We start from the raw sequence: 21,952 nt of genomic DNA, 5'->3' as shown, positions 1-21,952 counted from the left end.
CACGGGGATATCATCAGTGCATGTGGGCATATTAAGATGATGTGGCCTCTCCATCATTTGTTTTGACTTGAATTTTCGCGTTGACAGAAACCTTTCGCCCACATGCCTTGAACCTGCTAGTTTGGAAAATATTGATCCATCGGTCCACTCAAATCACATGCATAAAGAATCTGCACTTCCACTCTCATGGAGGCCCAGGAGTCTGGCGAGATGATGGAGCATGTGGATGAAGCCAATTTTTCCTTGGATAGTTTAAAGTCGGGACAACCCCTGAGGATTCAGCGTGCAAGCCTTTTTTCTCTGCTTTCGATTTTTAGTACTACGTAGTAGAGGCACCTCCTCAGAACTCAAGAGATGGCCAAACTGGTGATTGATGCTATTGTAGCTCTTTCTACTAATGACCCTCATACAACTCTAGTGGAAGCAACTCTATTTTATGTTCTTGCAAGTGATGGTCAAGATGAACATTTGCTAGATTCAGCTGTTTGTATTAAATTTCTGCTGAAGCTACTGCTTCCATCTCTTCCAGAAGCAAGTGAGAAAAAGGGATCACTTGTCAGCAAGATTTTAGGAGTAACCACAAATTCTAGTCTATTGAAGGTGTCTTCTTTAGGTTTTGATCAATTCAAAAGATAGTAAAATAAATCATAAGCAGTTTTGAAGACCAGAAATGGTCTCAATTCAACAAATCAACTCAGACCTCCAGGAATGGTGGATTCACTCTGTGCTCAAGTGCTGGTAAATCCAAATGCTAGTAAATCCACTGATTCGGCCCTCTACAAATGAATAATCCTCAAGGAATCATCTCCATGAACTGAACTGTTCTAGAATATTTTAGTTTTGTTCCCTCACAAGAAGCGGCCAGTGGGCAATGATGTTTAACAGGAAAAGACAGATGATAGATACACACCAGATCCAAAAAATCAGGATCTGGAGATTCACCGACTAAAGAGACCTATTCGGTACACAGTGCCTACATTGGCTCTCTCCATGGTGTTTCCTTGATTCGACCCCATGCACCGACAATGACTTTTGTATGCAGCCTCTGAGTCAGCTTGAGAAATTTCGTAGAAAACCCAACAACATTTATCGGGCACTATCAACATGTACAAGGAGGCTGACTTCTGGATCCTCTTCTTTCAATCAGATTCATATTTAACAACTACGCTGGTAATTTCTTGAAAATCTACTCCACGTTGGTCATTTGTGTCCTTGACTCTGGCACATTTCTTGAAGAGACAACCCCATCACTCAGCTGAATTCTCCTCCTCACAGATTCTGGAGCTTGCGGGCAACGAGATTATTGAGAAAGCAGCTACGACATTGGAAGAGTGCCTTGGTTTGAAAATAATTCTGACAAACATATTTTTGTCAAATAATAAACTTCACGGATGAGGGATCAATGAATATTACAATGAGATAACCTAGTAGAGATGATTTAAAAAATCTCATCACAATGCAAACTCCTTTTAAGAAATATTTGTATTCACAGTGGCAGTTTATTCACTACAGTCAATGAGCATACAGGTCAGCCAAGCTCCATTGAAGGGAGAGCACCATCCTTTTGCTCTGAGTTCCAATGAGGGACCACCAAGTCACCTTACATTTATCTATACTGAAGATCTACATTGACTCTTTACCTCTCCACACATTATCATCCATAGACTCTTGCTATGCTCAATTCAAAACATACAAGTCTTCACTTCCTCACACTCAACAACACAGCTTCAAATAGACCTTCTCGTTATCTTAATCCCAAGAGCAAATTGTGGCTCCAATACCACATGAAGAAAAATCACAAGACTAATAACCATATGCACAACAAATTAACACACAAACATTAAACTAGTGGAAAAGGTAGAGAGCCATCATGTGGCCTCTCATGCTCATGTATTTCTCTCTTATTCAAATAATTTAATAATACATTTAAATACATGAGCAAGTGGTATTAAGATAGTGCGTCTATCTTAGACTCACTTGGTTGAGACATTTTCTCAACTTACACACTAATTTAGGAGAGCTAGTTGGAGAGAATCTCTCATCCAAACTAGAATCCTTGGTCTGAGGAATTCTCATGATTTTATTAATTTAATTTAATATTTGGATTTATTATTGATTTTTAAGAGAGTGAGGCTAACAAATTCTACTTGTTTATCACTATCAAACACCTGCCAATATATAACATTATCTAGAACATTCGGTTTATCCTTCACTTCAATTTCATATTTTCTATTGGGATGGAAAGGAATTTTACAAGTGTTGGCTAAGGTGGAAAATATTTTGACTCCCATGAATTAGAGATAACTGATACTCTTGAAAGCACTGCAAAAAAGCTAAGACAACATTTATGTAGGCCCTCAACCTAGGGTGTTTAGCTGAGTACTCACCTTTAATCTGATTAATAATGAGTTATGAATGGCCATGCACAGAAATAATTTTAGCTCCTGATCTCTTCAAAAGCTATAGTCCTAGAATAAGCGCTTCATACTCGGCTATATTGTTGGTGCATTGAAAATTTAGCTTGTAATAATACCCCTTTTCTATGCTTGTTTTTGAGTTTCAAACCAAACACCTGCCCCTAAACCTTCTTTATAGATTGCTCCATCAAAGTCTATATTCCAGTGGGCTTCATCCTCTTACTCATTTGTTCCAGTATTTAATTTCTCATCCTCTACTATGCTTCATTTACTTTCTATGTCTAACACCTCTTCTTCTACACATATATCATTGTATAGAATGAAAGAATCCATGTATGAATGCATTGAATAAAGTGGATAGTTATTAGGTTTGTTTTCTGCTTACCATATATTCCATTAAAGCTTCCCTATACACCCTCCTCTGCTGACCAAAGATAGGAATAGTTGCATAAGTCATGTCCATTTGCATGGTACCTTGTAACTTTTCCCCTCAAGATCTTGATAACAACATTCCATATTTGGGAGGTATATCAGCCACTATAATATCCATAACCACACTTTTTGCTAGAATTTGGGTTAGAGTCACACATAAATCCTTAATGAGACCTAATCATCTTACTTTTCTATGAGTCAAAAGAGTAAAGGTCTTGTTATATCTAATCCTAACTTTTCCATAATGACTTTAGGCATGAGATTGTGTGAAGCACAAGAATCAAGCATGGCATTGTGCAAAATATAGTCATGAACATTCAAACTAACATAGAAAGGTGACACATTACCATCCCGAGACTTCCCTTCAACTTTAGGTCCAAATAATAATTTAGGTTGATCATGAGTTAAGTTAACTGTGTCGGTTCCCTCCCCTCTCTTTAGTGCCTTCATGACTTGAGTTGTATACACATTCTTGTTAATCAATTTTGTCAAAGGAATACAAATTTTGACCTTGGCTTGTTCATTTTAAATACTAAAAGAAGTTGGAGATTTATCTACTACTTTAATACTTACATCTTGTTTAATCTGAAAGACTGATATATACTTACATCTTGTTTTTCAAAAACCTCCTTTTGAGAGTCATCCTTTATCTAGCTAGTGGAAGGTGCATCACTCTAAATTTTCTTGGGACGGTTTGCTACAATCTTCTTGTTTCTCAAACTGTATTGTTTGTGTACCTCCATAATAGCATTTTGGTATCCCTTCTTATAATCATCTGTTTTTTCATGGATGACTTATGGCTATGATAACAAGAATAGATCTTGTTCCTCCTTAGTTAGAAAAATATTGTTTATTTCCCCTTCCCCAAAAAGATTAATCTGATATTCCTCAGGGTCATCTGTTGTTTCAGTTTCTTCATCTGCATTATTCTTCTAGAATGGGGGTCTGATTTGGGGCTCTTTGATCTCTTTGTCTAATCTCTCGAGGATTCCTTCTGAAGTTAGCATTTCTGATTTGTGGACCACCTTGAGGTTCTCTTAGTGGAGCCTTGTTAGCCAAACTCATTCTTTCCATCATCATTTCCATTTTTTTAATTAAGGTATCTATCTTGACATCTCATGAAGAAGAACAAGGTTCTTATTTGATGGTCACTATTCTTTCAACCTTTATCTTTTCTCTTTTAGCTAAAAAAATTTTCTTACACACTAACAACATTTCTTTGCATTTCTTCTAGAGTAGAAGGATTTATCTCTCTTAATTAATAAGACATTTTTGCATCAAAACCATCTGGGAATTTGATCAAAGCTAGCACTAGTGGAGGTTGTATTGTTGCTGGAATAAAATTGTAATCATTATTAAATCTATTGCAATAATCTTGAACTGTTTCACCAGGAGCTCTCCTTAGACTGTCATATTCGGTCAAGATTTGGAGATTTGCGATACTACTTGTTGGCAATTCCCTGAACCATTTCTTAACCTCTCATGTCAAATTTTGTGCAAAGAGCCTCATTCTCACATCATCATCATCAACTTCTTGTAAATATGAGAAGTCATTCATCCTGTCTATATGTTGTTGTGTTGTGATTGGTCCATTGCTTTCAAATTGAGGCATACACATCTGATAATCCTATGGCATGGAATGCAACTGTGATGGTAAAACAGGAGGGGCATAACGAGCTACCATGATTGGTGAATGGGAAGAATATGACACTGTAGTTGATGTGGATATTAGGGGTGGTAAATAATATGGAATTATGACTTTATGAGTTGGTATAAAAGGAATCTGGATGGTAGATGAAATAGGAATAGTGGCAGAAAGAGAAATTACAGGAGGAATCAAAGGTGAAGTAGAAGGTAAAACAATAGAAGGTTGATTTTCTAAAGATTATTAAGTAGTTTTTTTTAATTTAGTCACTAATTTTTCAAGCTTTTCAAACTGTTGTAGAATGTCTTTATCAGATTTTGTAACCATAGGCCTTACTATTTCTATATTATGTATATAGATGTATGATCGTTGAATGCTATTTAGTTTTATCATTTAGGTCGATTGATAAATTCATTAACTGAAAGATATGTACTAGCTTAAAAAAAATTGCAAGCATATATATATGGATTCTTTTTATACATATATCAATTATAGGGGCTGATAACCCCAATGATATGAGACATGCTTGAATTAGTACAAAATGTTCACATATGTCATTTTGATTAAAAAAAAATTATATTTACATATGCTATCAATTTTGGCAATGATTGATAACATCATTGATGATTGAACCTTCATCAATCAAGGGAGGTACCAGAGACCATCAATGGACATAACCTAAGAAAGAGGAGATAGATGCAGAGAAAAAGGAATTTAAAGGTCTATCTCAATTTATAGCCATAATCAAGTGGTGTTCCTAGGTTCACTATGTGAATTACACCCTAATACCGAGTGTAGGGATGCTACATGTGATCCCAAATTTATTACGACATAAGGTGTTTCCCTCTGAAATGAACTCCCCTAAATGTCTCCCTGTCCTAATCTTAACCGTTAGATCTATTGTTAGACGATTCAACAATTCTCTGCCATCCAAAAATCCATTAAAAAACAGTTATTAGTTAAAAAATTAATTAAACCCAGCGCAGCCCGTCCATCTACCTAGCCAGTCCGTCCTGTGCTGCACGAGCTTTTTCTGCAGAGGAGGGCCAGGAGGATGGGGAGGGCCGCGCATTCTCGACTACCCGTCTGTTTAAGACCCTCAGTTCCCAAACCCCAATGTGTATTTCTTTTCAATATTTCCCCTGCGATCGAGTACATTGAAGATCAGTGAGTGACGGGCAGTACAGGGGCCGAAAGGACAATTTTCCTGCTTTTTCTTGTTTTTCTGGCAATGCAGATATTAGGCACTCGCAGGCCTTGCAGGCCATGGGCTTGTGTTGTTTCTCTATGACTGAGCGCAGGAGAGTAGATCTAGAATTGTTTATTAATGGAAGGATCAAGATAAACAGTGGGTTTTTTATCAGAAGCAGAGGCAGATGGGTCAAATGTGGCTGACGTACAGACCAAGTTGAGAAAAGGCTAATTTTTTCCTCTCATTTGAAGCACTGCCCATGTGAAAAGATTTGGTATTTGCGGTTCCAGGAAGGTTCGTAGATAGTTGAGGCATTGGCCTTGTATCAGGACATAAGAATACAGCGTGGATCTAAAAGTGAATAGAGACAAAGAACTATGTAGCAAGATCAGAGAAGAAAAGTAAGTACCTTGGTCTGGGGTTGATCTTAATGTCTATGATTCGATTACTACAATACATGTTGCCTTTTCTTTTCATATTGCCCTTTATAAAATTTGGTTTTGTTTAAGTGTTTCGTAGGGGATTCTTATAAGCTAGATGTTCTGTAGTAGATGAAGAATATATTGTCACATTGCCAGAATTATCCTTTGGCATTAGGGATCATGTTGTTTTTGTTTCTGTGTTGAAAATTTAACAGGATGCGAAACAAATCTAGGTCCCACCCCCTGCCGTTGGGCTCCTTTAGTACTGAGGTACACCCCCATTTCATGTTGGGTAAGACCATGTTCTGCATGTGGATTGATATTCCGATACTCTAAAATTGAAATGACTCCATGGAATAGCAAGGGGTGGGTATCGGTATATTGTTGATATCGATTAACCTTATTTGTTAAAAATGTCATGAAATCTCTTGAGGTCAGACTTGTGGACCCTTTTTTGCTTGTGGTTGTCTTACCTGACTAGAAGGTAAGGTTATCACTTACCTTTCACCTATCATTAATGATTGCGACTTTCCCTTTAATCTGAAGGGCTCCTTGTTGTGTAACTCATCAAAATTTGTTTTCATTCACAGGGCTACTGGAATTGATGAACCAACCAATAAGAATAAAAAGCTTGACACTGAATATGCATTGCCCTTCTTTGATCAAAAAATATTATCATAGTTTTCCCTTTTAAAGAGGAAATTAACAGAAGCCATACTATGGAATGGCCTTTCAAGCATCACGACCCTTTTTAGTTGGGAGGTGTTTTTTGTCATGTTTGGCATCTAATAACTGTAACGGTTTTAGAATATTATGTTTCGGACTCCCTTCCATTTCTTGACCTAAAGCATTTCCCCTTTAGAACATGCCACATTGTGAAGGGTCGCATTTCCTTGTTTGCATCTATTCAAATTATAGAAGGAAAATCATGCATTCAGTCTTGAAAATCGAAATCTCTTCATCAATTATGTCATTTAAATCATGAATTTGATCACAAAGATTTGTGCGCTATAACAGACTGTATAGAGATATGGACATCTGGACATGCATTGACCTAAAGAATCTAGCTTATTGTGGTTGTGTTTTATTTTACCCAGGTGATTGATGCATTGGACCTTTTCATTGACTATCAATTCATGGGTGTTCACCTTCACAATCTTAGGCAAAATATTATTTTCCTCCAGTTATGCTTCACATGCCTCTTTGAAGAACACTAAATTTTCACCCAAATGTTAGGGAATTCCGCTTTCTGCTATTTTGAGGCAAGGATAGTTCCATCGTCTCATATTTTGCATGTTTAGTTCCTTATAGGCTTAAATTGATCCCACTTTTTTGGTTTGATACTGTATTCGAACAAAGGATGGCAAATCTTTCTCATTCAATTTGTTTTTAAAATTTTAACTGAACATCCTACTTTGCCATGAAGATAAATCAGTTCGGGCAATACTTTTAAGTTTGGTTCAGGTCTCCGTTTAAAATTTTAACTGAACATCCTACTTTGCCACGAAGATAAATCAGTTCGGGTAATACTTTGAAGTTTGGTTCAGGCCTCCGTTCAAATTTTTAGTTATAGTTGTACCTTTTTTAAATGAGGTCATAGGCATTAAGTCATGTGTGGTACTGATAATGCTTTTCTTGATGTTTAGCTGGAAAATAATTTATTTGTCGGTGTCCCAATAATGAAATAGCTCATAATTGTGAATTACATAGGCTTGTTCAAACCCAATGTTCCTACTCTTGTATATGTTTTAGCTGCTAGTGTTCAATGAAGCAACCTTTGGCATTGTCACTACTCACAGTAGTTCAATTTCGATACCGTTTTCATGCTTTTGAGGGAATGTTGTTAGCTTTCTTTCATCTGGGAGAAAATCTGGCCATGGAAATTTCAGGCCTAGATCATACCTGTTATTTTTCTCTGCTTAATATTTTTCTTGCTGTTAGATCTTATTATCTGCTTCTTACTCAAATATTCAGTTTCTATCACAGATCACATTTTATGAAGATGATGTAAGGTTTAAAATCTGATTGTGATGCAATTCACCTGATGTAGACCCCTATAGAGGTTGAGTTTTTCACTGAATATGGTGAAGAAAATCACTACAAGATTCAGGAGGTTATAGGAAAAGGAAGCTATGGTGTTGTATGCTCTGTAATTGATACTCACATTGGGGAGAAAGTTGCAATCAAGAAAATAAATGACATCTTTGAACATATTTCTGATGCAACCCGGATTTTACTTGACATTAAGCTTTTGAGGCTGTTGCGACATTATGATATTGTTGAAATCAAACACATTATGTTAAGGTGGGAATCCAAAGACATTTACGTGGTATTTGAACATATGGAATTAGATCTACACCGGGTTTTTAAGGCAAATGATGACTCGATGCCGGAACATTATAAATTTTCCTTGTACCAACTTCTACGAGCTCTGAAGTACATACATACTCGTAGCTTTCTTTTGCTAATATTCTTATTTCTAAATAAGTTTAAACTTGGGAAAGGGTGTATGCATGCTCATTGCTGACTATATTCACTAGATATATGGGTTGTTTATGTGAGTAGGCAATATTCGGTTACTGTTTTGTTAAGATTGTGATTTTTGCTTTTATGTTGCAGGGGTTTTGTCTAATTTTAATTTATTCTCACTATTTTTTAACGCATAATTACTGTGTGAAAATTAATATGTATGTATAGTGGCTAGCCTATTTCCTTTTTGCCTTCCTCCAGTTTTATAGATAAAACAATCTGAACCATGAGATCATTCTGTATGCTCTTTTCTTTCTATGTATTTCTGCATTACAGATGTATTGACAATCCAAGTGCAATATACAAGTTATTAAACAATAATTATTTTAATCATTTTCTGGCACATCAACTATTTATACTCTTGATTGAAGTCCCTATTTATTTCACCATGGTAATGTCCACTATAGGCATAGGGGGCCCATTGTTGTTTTGTAATTGTTCACAAGTCTAAGGATCAGTTTTTTGACCACAATTTGACATATGTGGCCCGTTAACCCTCAAACCAGTTTAGTTTGATTCAGTGATTAGAAATCAATCCTTCAGAATAATGGTTCAATCTTCAAATGCTCAAATTTTCATCTGTAACTGCAAGAGTTAGTCAATTTGAGGATTCACAATTTTGATCTCTGTATTTGCCCCATGCATTGTATTTACAAATCATTTCAAGCAGTTGCACATTGCAATTGTGCTTTATTAACTTCCAAAAATATATATTTTAGTGTTTTGTGAAGTGCATATGCTTCTTTCTTGTTTGTGTACTAAAGGGTATCTGGTTTAGGACATCGATCCTATTAAAATATTCATGTTAAGTTTTAACTGTGTTTTTAAGAATCTATTGTGACTGTGAAGCACCTTCCCATTTCAGGGAACTTAGTATGGAAGAAGAAATGTGAATTGTATTCTCTAATTTGTCAACTTTATGTTCTTGTAGCCAATGTGTATCATCGAGATTTGAAACCGAAGAATGTTTTGGCAAATGCTGATTGCAAGCTAAAAATATGTGACTTTGGCTTAGCAAGAGTTGCCTTCAATGACATGCCCACAACAATCTTCTGGACGGTATACTATTTTAAATCTATATTATACAGATCCAAATCTAATAAGTTTCTATATTGTTATATCTGGTTTGACAGGGTTTCTGTTGAATTCTTTGTTTGATTTTGATTGTTGTACTTTAGTTAGTAAATTTCCCATTTTTAAAATGTATATATTTGATGAAGTGCAGGAATATGTTGCCACAAGATGGTATAGGGCTCCAGAGCTGTGTGGATCCTTTTTCTCCAAGGTATAAATTTTTTAAAGGATTCATTGTTAGATCTATTTTAACTATAACTGCATTCTACTTGGTCTGTTGTGACTAACTATTCTTAGATGTATAACATTCTTCTCATCTTCTTGCTTCTCTAGATGTTATGGAACTAGGTGTTTGCTTGGTATTAGTGTGTTGATTTCAGTGTTGCAAAAATCACGATAACATAAAAAAATCACAATTTTTTGGTAAAAAATCATGAATTTTTGAGAAAAAATCATGATTTGTTTTCCCGATTTTTACAATTTTTCTCCTCGCTAATTTACTCCTGATAACGATTTTCACAACATTGGTTAATTCACCATATCCAGTTATCTCGAGTCATAACAGTATGCATGCTAATTATTTTCAGGTGTTCAATCTCTTATCTGTAATTTTGGCCAGGGAAACACTAACGCCTATAAATTTATTTTATCAAGAATTGATGTCAGTTGCAAAATTTACAAGTCATTTCTCATTTCCGTGGTCGTGTATCTTGGTGAGACACATGAATGAATATACTGAGGCCTTTGATGCATGTATGAAAGGAATCCTTTCTTTTATAGTGGAGAATGTTGAATGTAAGCATAAATAATTATTCTATTTTAAAAGTATTGAGATGAAAAATACTTAAATAAGATGCAGAGGTTGTACCTTGCAATTGAGGGACCAGGAATTGAATTTCTTTTGCACGAATGTGAAGATCTTTTAAGAGCCCCAGAATAATGGTTAATATTGCACACTTCTGATGTTACATGCAAATGTTATGGTTTGAACTTTACAAGTAATTTCTCATTTCTGTGATTGTGTATCTTGGTGAGACACATGAATGAATATACTGAGGCCCATGATGTTGCATGTATGAAAGGAATATTTTCTTTTATAGAGGAGAATACTAGATGTAAGCATAAATAATTATTCTATTTTAAAAGTATAGAGATGAAAAATACTTTAAATAAGATGCCAAGGTTGTATCTCGCAATTGAGAAACCAAGAATTGAATTTCTTTTACATTAGTCTGTAGATCTTTTAAGAGCCCCAGAATTGTTCATATTGCACAGTTCTGATGTTACAAGCAAATGTTATGGTTGTTCAAAGTTGTGTTATTTTTTTCTGGAGATCTCTTAAAATGGATTAGCATTCCATGATTGTTGAGAGAGAATGTGTGAATTGATGGGAAAATAGGGTGGTTGTTAAGTGCTTGTAAGTTGAGGGTTTCTAGTGTGCTTGTGTGTGTGATTAGCCTCAAACCAGATCTAGGGCCTAAGGAAAAATCAATACACTGAAGAGGCTCCTATGGCGTTGCCACATTTTGTGCTTGAGGGTTTTTTCGATGAGGTTGGACTTTCTAAAAAACCTCATGGTCTAATTTATGTTGATTTTCTTTTGTTTCCTCTGTGAGATTCATGGGACAATCCTTGAAGAGATGGTTGTATTTATAGCACCTATGACATCTAAACAATACATGCTCATAATCCAAAGGTTGTCGGTAAACTTCATCATGGTAGGAGATTTTGATTGATTTTGAAAGTGGTAAGGAGATATTCATATACACACATATCCTTACATGAGGTGTAGTGTCCTCGCTCGGTCACTTTAGATATTTTCACAAAATCTCTAATCATGTTTCCAATGCCTTCTATGATTTTCTCCTCTCGATATTCTTTTGGCATAAGAAAATGGGGATATTTTCACAAAATCTCTAATCATGTTTCCAATGCCTTCTATGATTTTCTCCTCTCGATATTCTTTTGGCATAAGAAAATGGGGCTACTGGAAATTTTTCCTTTTCTAGGTTGTAACTTTCTTTTCAGAATTTCATGAATAACCCCACATTATTGAAAAAATACATGTTGTTCTCGAATACATTGTTTATGTCTTCTAGATTTGCAAAAATCACTATAATGAAACCCTTTGCTCCAAGCTCAAGATCAAAGTGTTCCTTTAGCTACCATTTTGTTGGGTCCATCCAACCAATGCTCTCTCCATTGGTCACATATCAATGAACTTGCATATTAAGGTGTAATCCTTCACATGCTAGATGTAGCTCTCAATTTTGTTTGATTTTACTTTGTATTTCAGAGCCTCGACTGCCTTAGGGAGGTATCGTCTTTGTTTATATCCACACAACTTGAGCCAAAGTTTATCAATGAAGTGCTTGCATCTTATGGCTTAAACCAAAACCTCCATCTCATATAACCAGATTCTTAAAAGAGAAGTTTACACCTGAGGCTCTTACCATAACTACTCTCACGCCACTTCGAACAAATTCAATACCAAATCAATATAACAACAACGCGAAAAAAATAAAAATAAAAATAAATACATAAATAAATAAATAAAAATAAAAAATAAAATTAAAAAATTATTTAAAAAAAATTATATAATAATTTTATTAATCATAATTTTTAATTTACATAAAATAGTACAATTTAGAGATTTAATTATAATGGTAAATTAAAATACTTACCCTTTTATTTATAAATATACTTTTATATTTACGCCGTAAGGCGTTTCCCTCTTAAATGAACTCCCCTAAATGTCTTCCTGTCCTAATCTTAACCGTTAGATCTATTGTTAAACGATTCAACAATTCTCTGCCATCCAAAGAAAACATTAAAAAAAATTATTAGTTAAAAAATTAATTAAACCCAGCCCAGCCCGTCCGTCTACCTAGCGAGTCCGTCTTATGTTGCACGAGCTTTTTCTGCAGGAGGAGGGCCAGGAGGATGGGGAGGGCCGCGCATGGCGGATTTTTCTGCAGGAGGAGGAGCGCCAAGCCAGGTTTCTTGCTTTTGCTTCTGTTCTGTAATCCTGTTCAAGCATGTTCGAAACGAGTTTGGTAATTAAATGACTACGCATAGCTATGTACATTATATCTTAGAAAAAAAGTAAATATTAAAGTATCTCATGTCCCTGTAAAATATTTCCATTTAAAAACGCAATCTGAAGGCTTTGGTTTGGAAATATTTCAGAATTGCTTCCATGTAATTGCCATCGACCGTAATCACTCGAAATATTTGCGATTTTTTAAACAAATTTTGAATCGTATAGAACTGGCCATGTCGGTGGATATGAATATAAAATAAAATCTAAAATATAGATTAAAGTGGAAGTGGGAAAGAACTAGAAGTTGGGGCAAATTTATGACTGTTTGAGATGGAGCTGCTATATAAGAGTTGCAGGAAAATTATATCTTATTATTTTGAGCTCATCTTCTTTTGTATTATGCACTGCTTTGAATTGGCTTCTGCTTGTTATTTTTTGGCTTTCATTGTGTATTTTCTTTGTCGATTTTTCTTTTACCAGCTGGTGTTTGTTGAATTTTCTTTTATTTTTTTCCCTTTTTTGGATTGGTTGAGTTTATTTTGTTTGGTTCTATGCGGACCAGAAGAGATGAAATGCATGATTTCAGATTTCTGTGAAGGGTAATTACCTGAGCAGATATGCTTCTTGTTTAATTCCAAACCGGTATATTATATAGGTGTATAGAATTTAGAATGCCCTCTGGTAGATAATGATTTGGAATCTTAAGATGAATCAGAGGGTTGTTTGATGATTTTTTTTCTATTGCAGGGTTTTAAGTACTCAGACACAACTCATTGGGATTTCAACAAGAAAGTAATTCAAGGGAAACTCATTGACGCTTTAAATTCATTTAAAGGTTCACTCGCTTACCTAGGTTTTGACCTGTTAAGGATATTTTTATTTTAAAGATTGAAATAAGATCTGATTGAACTGCCTTCCAGGAGGAGCCGTCCCTGAATACAAAACGAGGGAAGAAAATTACATTCGGACGTCTTATTTTCAGCAGGTACAGTGCATTTGATGGGTTACTCGCTTATCTAGGTTTTGACCGGTTAAGTGTATTTTATTTTAAAGTTGAAATGGGATCTGATTGATTGGATTTCCTTCTAAGGAAGAAAATTACATTCCTACGTCTGGTTTATTATTCCCTTACAAATGGACTTTTTGTGATCCATTGTGTAAACGATGATGTGCTTGTTATAATCTAAACAAGTAATTTTTTTACAAAATATTTTGTCAATCACCAGATCTCTTTGATTTTTAATGTGGTATATGATGCATTTTCAACAGCTAAAAAAATGGTGTAGCCAATTTGAGAAAATAGATAACCTTTCATTACTGTCTTACTGTGCACAAGTTCTGCTGTTTTAACTGAATGATTACATCGTTATACCTGTTGGTGTAAAAGCCAAGGTTGTATCATATCACATGATAAGATGTTCGAGGTAGCTAGTTGGAGGAAATGGATGGCTCTTGAAGGCTTTTTTACTGTGGACCAATGCTGCTGTTTTAAATTGAAACGTTACACCGTTTACTTATTGGTGCAACGCTGCATCAGATTTATCTGTTTGTTTTTAGTGAGCATCATATTGGAACTTAGAAAAAATTATATATGCGTTAAACAAATTAGGTACATCTAACCAAATCTATAAGAAAATTGAAATGAAGTCCATGGTAGACTCTCCTCCAAAAGTTCTCTGTTTTGGTGCTGTTACATCCAAAGTGCTTATTGATGGTCAAGAAAGGCACATTTAAGCAAAGAATAGGGTAGTTTTATATAATCTTCCAAAAACTCCATGCTTTGGACCAACTTTATCAAATATAGATATGCTCCCTAAACACTTAGAAACAAACATCAAAAGTTGTCTTCTATAATATATGCATAGTGCCTAGTCCTCTCAAAGTTGTATCATATTTCAAGGAACCTATTTGGGAAACCCTATCCTTGATCAAACTCATTAGATCTACCTGATTAACATGTAGAATACAAAGCTTTTTCAGTTCTGGAAATGTATGTACTATTCTTTTTAGCTTATTATCTAACTCATAAACCATTTTAGAATCCGTTCGAATGCAATCAATAATGTCTAGACAGATTTGGACATCTCAATATGATGAAGTTGTATCATGTTCCTTTGACAATAAAAATCGGATGAAATAGTATTTGAGAATTCATTGAGATCGGTGTGCAAATAATTTTGCATGCTACTTGTTTCTTTTGCTGAAGGATCTCCACATTTTATAAAACTTCTTTTCACATTCAAGTAAAATAACAGATCACTGGATACAAACATAGAGTTGAACAATTTACAATTCCTGTGCAACAAGATTTCTCCCTCTTTGAGCTGACCAAGAGTATTCTTACTAAATTTATAGCCTTGCATGGCTTTTTCCACCCTTTGAAATTATTAAGCTGATCTACTTTCAACCTTGGAATTCTATGTGGTATCTCTCTCATAAATTCTCAAATTAAAACAGGTCCTTCTAAATTCCTCCTCATGGCTTTACAATTCCTGCGCAACAAGAATTCTCCCTATTTGAGTTGGCCAGGAGTATTCTTATTAAATTTATAGCCTTGTATGGCTTTTTCCACCCTTTGAAATTATTAAGCTGGTCTACTTTCAACCTTGGAATTATATGTGGTATCTCTCTCATAAATTCTCAAATTAAAACAGGTCCTTCTAAAAAAGCTTACATGATTGGACCGTAACCCATAGTAGTGTTGGGGAACACTAGGCCTCTGAAATGCCTATGAAATTAGGGGATTGAAACAAGACAAATGAACTTTAGATAAAAGACTTCATAAAGATCATTGCAATTTGATTGGACCAATTTTTGAAGCTTGACGTCCACTCCCCTTCAGCTAAGTTCAGTGAATTTGTGTTTAGGTCTGATCCTTCTATTCCTCCACTATTGCAATATTAGCCAATAGGTATGCTACCATATTTCCTTATCTCTTTACATACTGGAAGCTGACCTCCTTAAAGTTTCTAATTGCTTCCCTTGTCCAAGTGAGTTGTACTTTTGAATGCAATGCAAGATTTTTGTTTTGGTTTAAATTTTTAAAACAAATTGTAACATTTCGCTAGAACATGATCACATGCAAACCCAGATGTATCCTCTGAATTCATGAAATACCAGGGGCTTTGTAAAGGTACTATGGACCACTACCAGATGAGTTTCCTTGACTGTGTGATGGAATTTTATTTTTACAAGCTATTCCTGTCTGGAAAACACTTGCAATTCACAATAATTAGGAATTCTATACAAAAGATGATCGGGAAGGTTGGAATCACATTCTCCGCACTGCATTATTCATTGTCTGAACAGGCTTATGAATACAAAATACCATTGCATTGCTCTTGCACTACTTAAGGTCCTCTTTCCATTTCTCATCCGATTTCCTTCAAGAATGTTGTACAGACAGTGTGACTCATCCACTGGTGGAGACTTCATTAAAGTAGGCACTCAAAATCTGTGTTTTTGATAACTAGATATGGATAGATAAAGAAGAAATTTGGCCATCTAGCATGAGAACTATACTGCAATAGCAATTGTCCTGTTGGCAACAATGCATGAAATTTATAAGCCCCCATTGATGGCCTGATTAAAAAGCAAATAAATCTGGAACATAGATGCAGATGGAGCAGAGTCAACATGTTAATCGCAATAAATATAGAAGCCCCCTTATATATCATAACTGCGTGCAAGGGGAGAGAAAAATCCCAATGTCCAATGCGCTGAAACACAGACTTAGAGGCTTTGGCCATTTGCAATAAGGCCCATTCTGTGGCATGGTACGAGGCTTATAGGAAAGTCTATTTTTGTTTTCTGTATTTCATCTTTTTCACACACTATCCTTTTGTCTTCCAATTCTGATTTACAGCCTGTTACATCCAAGTACAAGTTAGTTTTAAAAAACTGAGGTGCATGGAGTACTATAGCATTTTATTTAACAAATGTTTAAAAAAAATACTATAGCAACTTTTTATCCTATTCATGGAAAAATATCTGGACAAAACCAAAAAACATCATCAAAATAAGTGGGTTACTCAAAAATGTTACAGCAACAGCTTGAATCCACATTTTCTACAACCCTTTACCCTTTCCCTTGTTTGATCAAGTTAACGGATTATTATTCCCTTACAAATGGACTTTTTGTGATCCATTGTGTAAACAATGATCTGCTTGTTATAATCTAAACAAGTATTTTTTTTACAAAATATTTTGTCAATCACCAGATCTCTTTGATTTTTAATGTGGTATATGATGCCTTTTCAACAGTTAAAAAAATGGTGTAGCCAATTCGAGAAAGTAGATAACCATTCATTACTGTCTTACTGTGCACAAGTTCTACTTTTTTAACTGAATGATTACATCACTATACCTGCTGGTGTAAAAGCCAAGGTTGTATCATATCACTTGATAAGATGTTCGAGGTAGCCAATTCGAGGAAATGGATAGCCCTTGAAGGCTTTTTATTGTGGACCAATGCTGCTGTTTTAAATTGAAACGTTACACCGTTTACTTATTGGTGCAAGGCTACATCAGATTTATCTGTTTGTTTTAGTGAGCATCATATTGGAACTTCGAAAAAATTATATATGCATTAAACAAATTAGGTACATCTAACCAAATGTATAAGAAAATGGAAATGAAGTCCATGGTAGACTCTCCTCCAAAAGTTCTCTGTTTTGGCGTTGTTACATCCAAAATGCTTATTGATGGTCAAGAAAGGCATATTTAAGCAAAGATTAGGGTAGTTTTATAGAATTTTCCAAAAACTCTATGCTTTGAACCAACTCTATCAAATACAGGCGTAAAAGCATGTTATTGTCTATCACTTTTTCCCTTTTTGTGGCAAAGAAATTTTATAAAAATAAATGGAGTTGGAATGTTTACTTTTAAATTTACAAAATCATCAAGAATTAGGTGGTGGTAAAAGAAGACAAAACATGTCAATTTAAATTCAATTTCATGTCATATTTTTTATAAAATTTAATATATATATTTTTTTATCTAATTTATTCATTTTCTTTAAAAGATATTCATTAATATTTTACATAAATTTTTAAGTAGTGACAAAAGTGCCACCCCACATTTCTATATTGATTTATAATTTTTAATTCCAATTTCTTTAAGAGATGTGTTGTAAACATTCAAAAGATTGCTAAACAAATTTAAAAATCAAAAGTAAGCATATTTTTTAATTATTATTAAAATACTAGTAAACATGATAATCTTTTTGTATATATAAAACCACGACCCAAGAAACTATCCTTTCAACTTTATAGAATCAATTTTTTTTAATAGAAATTTGAAAATAACATATAACAAAATGTTAAAATTATTTTTTGAAATCTTTTAAAATATATTTTAAATTTTCTATAATAAATTTTGTAAATACGATTATAATAACATATTTTATATTATTCAAAATATCATATATAAAATTCCCCAGATGCGGGTGTTAGTACGTCAGCTAGGGACGAGCCACATGCCCAGCATGTTCCGCCCCGTGTTAATGCAGCATAGTTATTGCTCACTGCCGCCGAGGTATGAAGCTCAGCAGCCCGAGCTCTTGGCATTCAATGTTACGAAGGGTGAAGTGATGTTGTTGCAGGGAGCAGTTATGGAGAGCTCTTATCGAGGGAATGTTGCAAGATTTTTTAAGGATGACGGTTCATTGCTGGTTCATTTGCATGGTAAAGTCTGTGGGGCGCAGGCTTTGGAGGAATTTCGGCCGGTGGGCGCTATTCTCCTTCAAAACGCAGCCACTGCTATTGCAAATTGCCATTTCGACTCTGAAGAATGCCTCAGGTGGGAACAGAATTCTGAGGGCAAATGGAGAGAAATCAAGGCGCAGAGTGAAGGCACTCACTTGGGCAAAGTTCGCTTCATGCTGGCTAATCCTGGGCGCAGTTTATGGGCAGTTGAGCTCTGCCTTGAATCCATTCGGGGACTGCACTCAATTGGCAGTGCCAGCCGTGACTTCAAGCTCACAAGCTCGGTCCTGGAACAAGTTGAAGGAGACGCGGAAAATATGGTGCGACTGCGTGAAAGACAGTCGATTAGGAGGGGACCTCGGCGTGGTGCACCTTCACGCCCCCCTGCAGTGGATGTACACCATCACTGCTGCTGCTGCTACTGCTATAGGAGGGTGGGAGTCATACCAACTCCAGCCAGTCAGTTCTTGGAGGTCGGCAGCTCCAGTGGAGGAGAGCCCGTGCTTCCAGCATTCGACTCAGTCGTTTTCACCTTGGGCAGCTCGCAGGAAAATGCAGGTATTAATGCACATATCTCAGTTCTCTTTACGAAGGTTCCTGAGGAGAATGAAGTTGGACAGCAACTTGGTTTGGCTGAAATACCTCCAGAAGGAAATCGCGAGGAAAGTCCAGTGCTGCAGCCACCAATTGAACAGGGTAATTCTGGGAAAAAGCCTCAGCAAGTCCCTCCCCAACCTCCAGAGCAGGAACCGCCGGCCACTGCGAAGGATCCTATGGCAATGTGGGCAGGCATCCCTGAAGGCCAAGGCTGGTGCTACATCATTGAGGAAGAGCCTGAAGATTAATCCCCAGAGACACTCTCTGGCTTACTTTTCTCTCTCTCGGGTCTGGTATAAGTTAGAGGTCTCGGGTGGTATCTGGACTATGCTACATTTCTATGTTTGTATACTTTCAGTTCTTTTTCATTTTATGTGTCTGTCTGTCATACGTCATGGCAAGGTTTACTATGAGTTTTTCGTTGGAAGCCCCTGCGCGGGCCGTTTCATTCCTGTCTGAGCTCAACATTGTGTATTATGTTTTGGCATATCCTGGAGGTGCTGCCCCTGCGAGGGCGAATTCTGTGTCAAGCTATGCTATCCAAGGTGCCACAGTTGGCCCTGGACGGCCTGTCTTTCTGCATGTAATGTTTACCTGTATATAATATAATAGATTAGCTAGTTTTACCGAGAAAAAAAAAATATCATATATAAAATTATTTGTTTAGAAATTCTAATTCTATGTTTATATATATTTTTAAAGAGTTTTAGCATTTCATTTAACTTTACATATTTAAGCCTATATTTAAAAAAGTTAATTATATTTTGTGAGTGATTAACCATAGTTTTTACCAATATTTACTATGAGTTGACTTATTTACAAATCTAGTATTTACTTTTTATAACATTATTTATATTTTCTGAACCCATTAAATAGGTTCACTATAGCTTTTACCAAAATTATTGTCAGTTAGCTTTGTTACAAATTTAGCATTTATTTTTTATAATTAACAAGTACGAAACTCAACTCATTTAATTGATATTTTTATATTCATTTTTTTTAATCTTTTTTCATTGAGTACTTTTTTGCTTTTTCCATATAATGAGACACATTAACATGCTTTTACCATAGATATGCTACCTGAACACTTAGAAACAAACATCAAAAGTTGTCTTCTATAATATATGCATATTGCCTAGTCCTCTCAAAGTTGTATCATATTTCAAGGAACCTATTTGGGAAACCCTGTCCTTGATCAAACTCATTAGATCTACCTAATTAACATGTGGAATACAAAGATTTTTCAAGTTTGGAAATGTATGTACTATTCTTTTTAGCTCATTATCTAACTCATAAACCATTTCAGAATCCGTTCGAATGCAATCAATAATGTCTATGACAGATTTGGACATCTCAATATGATGAAGTTGTATCATGTTCTTTTGACAATAAAAATCGGATGAAATAGTATTTGAGAATTCATTGAGATCGGTATACAAAGAATTTTGCATGCTACTTGTTTCTTTTGCTGAAGGATCTCCACATCTTACAAAACTTCTTTTCACATTCAAGTAAAATGACAGATCACTGGATACAAACATAGAGTTGAACAATAAAGAGACTTTCTTAGTTCTTGACTGAAGTGCATTTTGCAAATTATCCTGTGTTTTCATGTCAATGTTGTCAGGTGTTAGGACTCCAAATTGACCACTTTTGACCTTGTATTTTTGCTATAATATTACCCTCTTCAGTCCATAAGTTGAAAGCTTTTGATTATATAATGACCTAATCATTCCAAGGTATGAAGTAACTCTCCTCATTACTATATGTTTAATCATTCATTACATATTCATGTTATCTTTATAATTAATCTTTGAAGAAGTTAACCAAGTTGCTAAGTAATCGTTGAATTGTCTAAAGTCTGTAGAAATTATAGTTCGTAGTTGCTGCAACACCAGAAACAGCAACTACGTAGTTGCTGCAACACCAGAAACAGCAACTACGCAGTTGCTGCAACACCAGCAACAACAACTATCTAAAGCAGGGAAAACGTTATTTTGCAACAACTGGAACACCGGAAATGACAAGCGGAAACAGCAACTATCAGAAGATCGGCAGAGTTCCATGCTGACACAGCATGATCAGCAACTGTCCAGAAAGGGTAAAACACAGTTACAGTTGCTGAAACACCAGGAACAGCATGAGTTTACTAAATTAGCAACAATGGTGAAGCGGCAAAGGATAGTATGAGGATCCCAAGAAGACGGTTGAGGTTTTTTTACCAGCTTTGTAACAATAAGAGACCCAAGAAAGAATACACCGTCACACTTTTGTAACGGCATCCTGTAACAACGATGGATTTCTTATTTTTGACAAAAAGGTTAAACTGAATGAACCATGATGGTCTATTTTAATAGATGTCTCCTCTATAAAGAGGAGACATTTACATTAGAAGGGGGGGTAAGAAAGGAAACAAGTTGTAAGGGAAGTTTTGAAAAACAAAAGCGAGTCTGAATATTCATTGTAACTGGACATTTTGGCAGATGAATAAAAGGTTGTTCTGAGCATCTAATCCGGCATCTGTGTTCTGGGGAATCTTGTGAGAGGGACAGGGCCCAACTTCTTCACAAGATTCACTCATTTATTTTCTGTTAGTGTGTGAGTGTGTTTGAATTCTGTAGCATTATCTCTGATAATTTCCTTTTGTTGATACTCTGTTTGGATTCTGTAGCATTACCTCTGATAATTTCCTTTTGCTGATACTCTGTTTTGTTAATTGCTTGACATTGTAAAAGAATACTTCACCGGTGATTAGGAATTGCAGTGTGTATTAGCAACCTAGTTACAGGGGCAGGTGCTGAACATCCTTACCCTGAGGATAGGGTCCTGATCCTCTGCTAACAGAGTAGACATTATTTTTCAGTGCAGATTTGTATTCTTAGTTAACTGCTTTCAT

General features: G+C 35.5%; 1 protein-coding gene across 1 annotated transcript; it reads left to right on the top strand.

Annotated features, from left to right (window-relative positions):
- Positions 1-354: 354 nt before the first annotated feature.
- LOC149241356 (mitogen-activated protein kinase 16-like) lies at positions 355-12,737 on the top strand. Its single transcript, XM_089370519.1, has 8 exons — positions 355-535; positions 656-738; positions 5,476-5,614; positions 5,732-5,799; positions 8,159-8,558; positions 9,569-9,696; positions 9,863-9,922; positions 12,639-12,737. Exons 1-8 carry the CDS (start codon positions 355-357, stop codon positions 12,735-12,737), a joined length of 1,158 nt encoding a protein of 385 aa, XP_089226645.1.
- Positions 12,738-21,952: the final 9,215 nt, after the last annotated feature.

Source organism: Pinus tabuliformis, chromosome 8, assembly GCF_031772625.1.
Source record: "Pinus tabuliformis cultivar Carrire ecotype Pingquan chromosome 8, CPIR1, whole genome shotgun sequence".
Lineage (NCBI taxonomy): Eukaryota > Viridiplantae > Streptophyta > Pinopsida > Pinales > Pinaceae > Pinus > Pinus tabuliformis.
Note: the sequence above shows the minus strand (reverse complement) of the source record. Positions and strands in the feature narration are given on the sequence as shown.

What these genes read in the sequence shown, in the direction of transcription:
- LOC149241356 (XM_089370519.1), top strand. Translation starts at nt 355, where the DNA reads ATGGCCAAACTGGTGATTGATGCTATTGTAGCTCTTTCTACTAATGAC. An exon ending in CACTCTGTGCTCAAGTGCTG is followed by an intron (nt 739 to 5,475) that starts GTAAATCCAAAT and finishes AATTAAACCCAG; the next exon opens with CGCAGCCCGTCCATCTACCT. An exon ending in CCACAACAATCTTCTGGACG is followed by an intron (nt 9,697 to 9,862) that starts GTATACTATTTT and finishes GATGAAGTGCAG; the next exon opens with GAATATGTTGCCACAAGATG.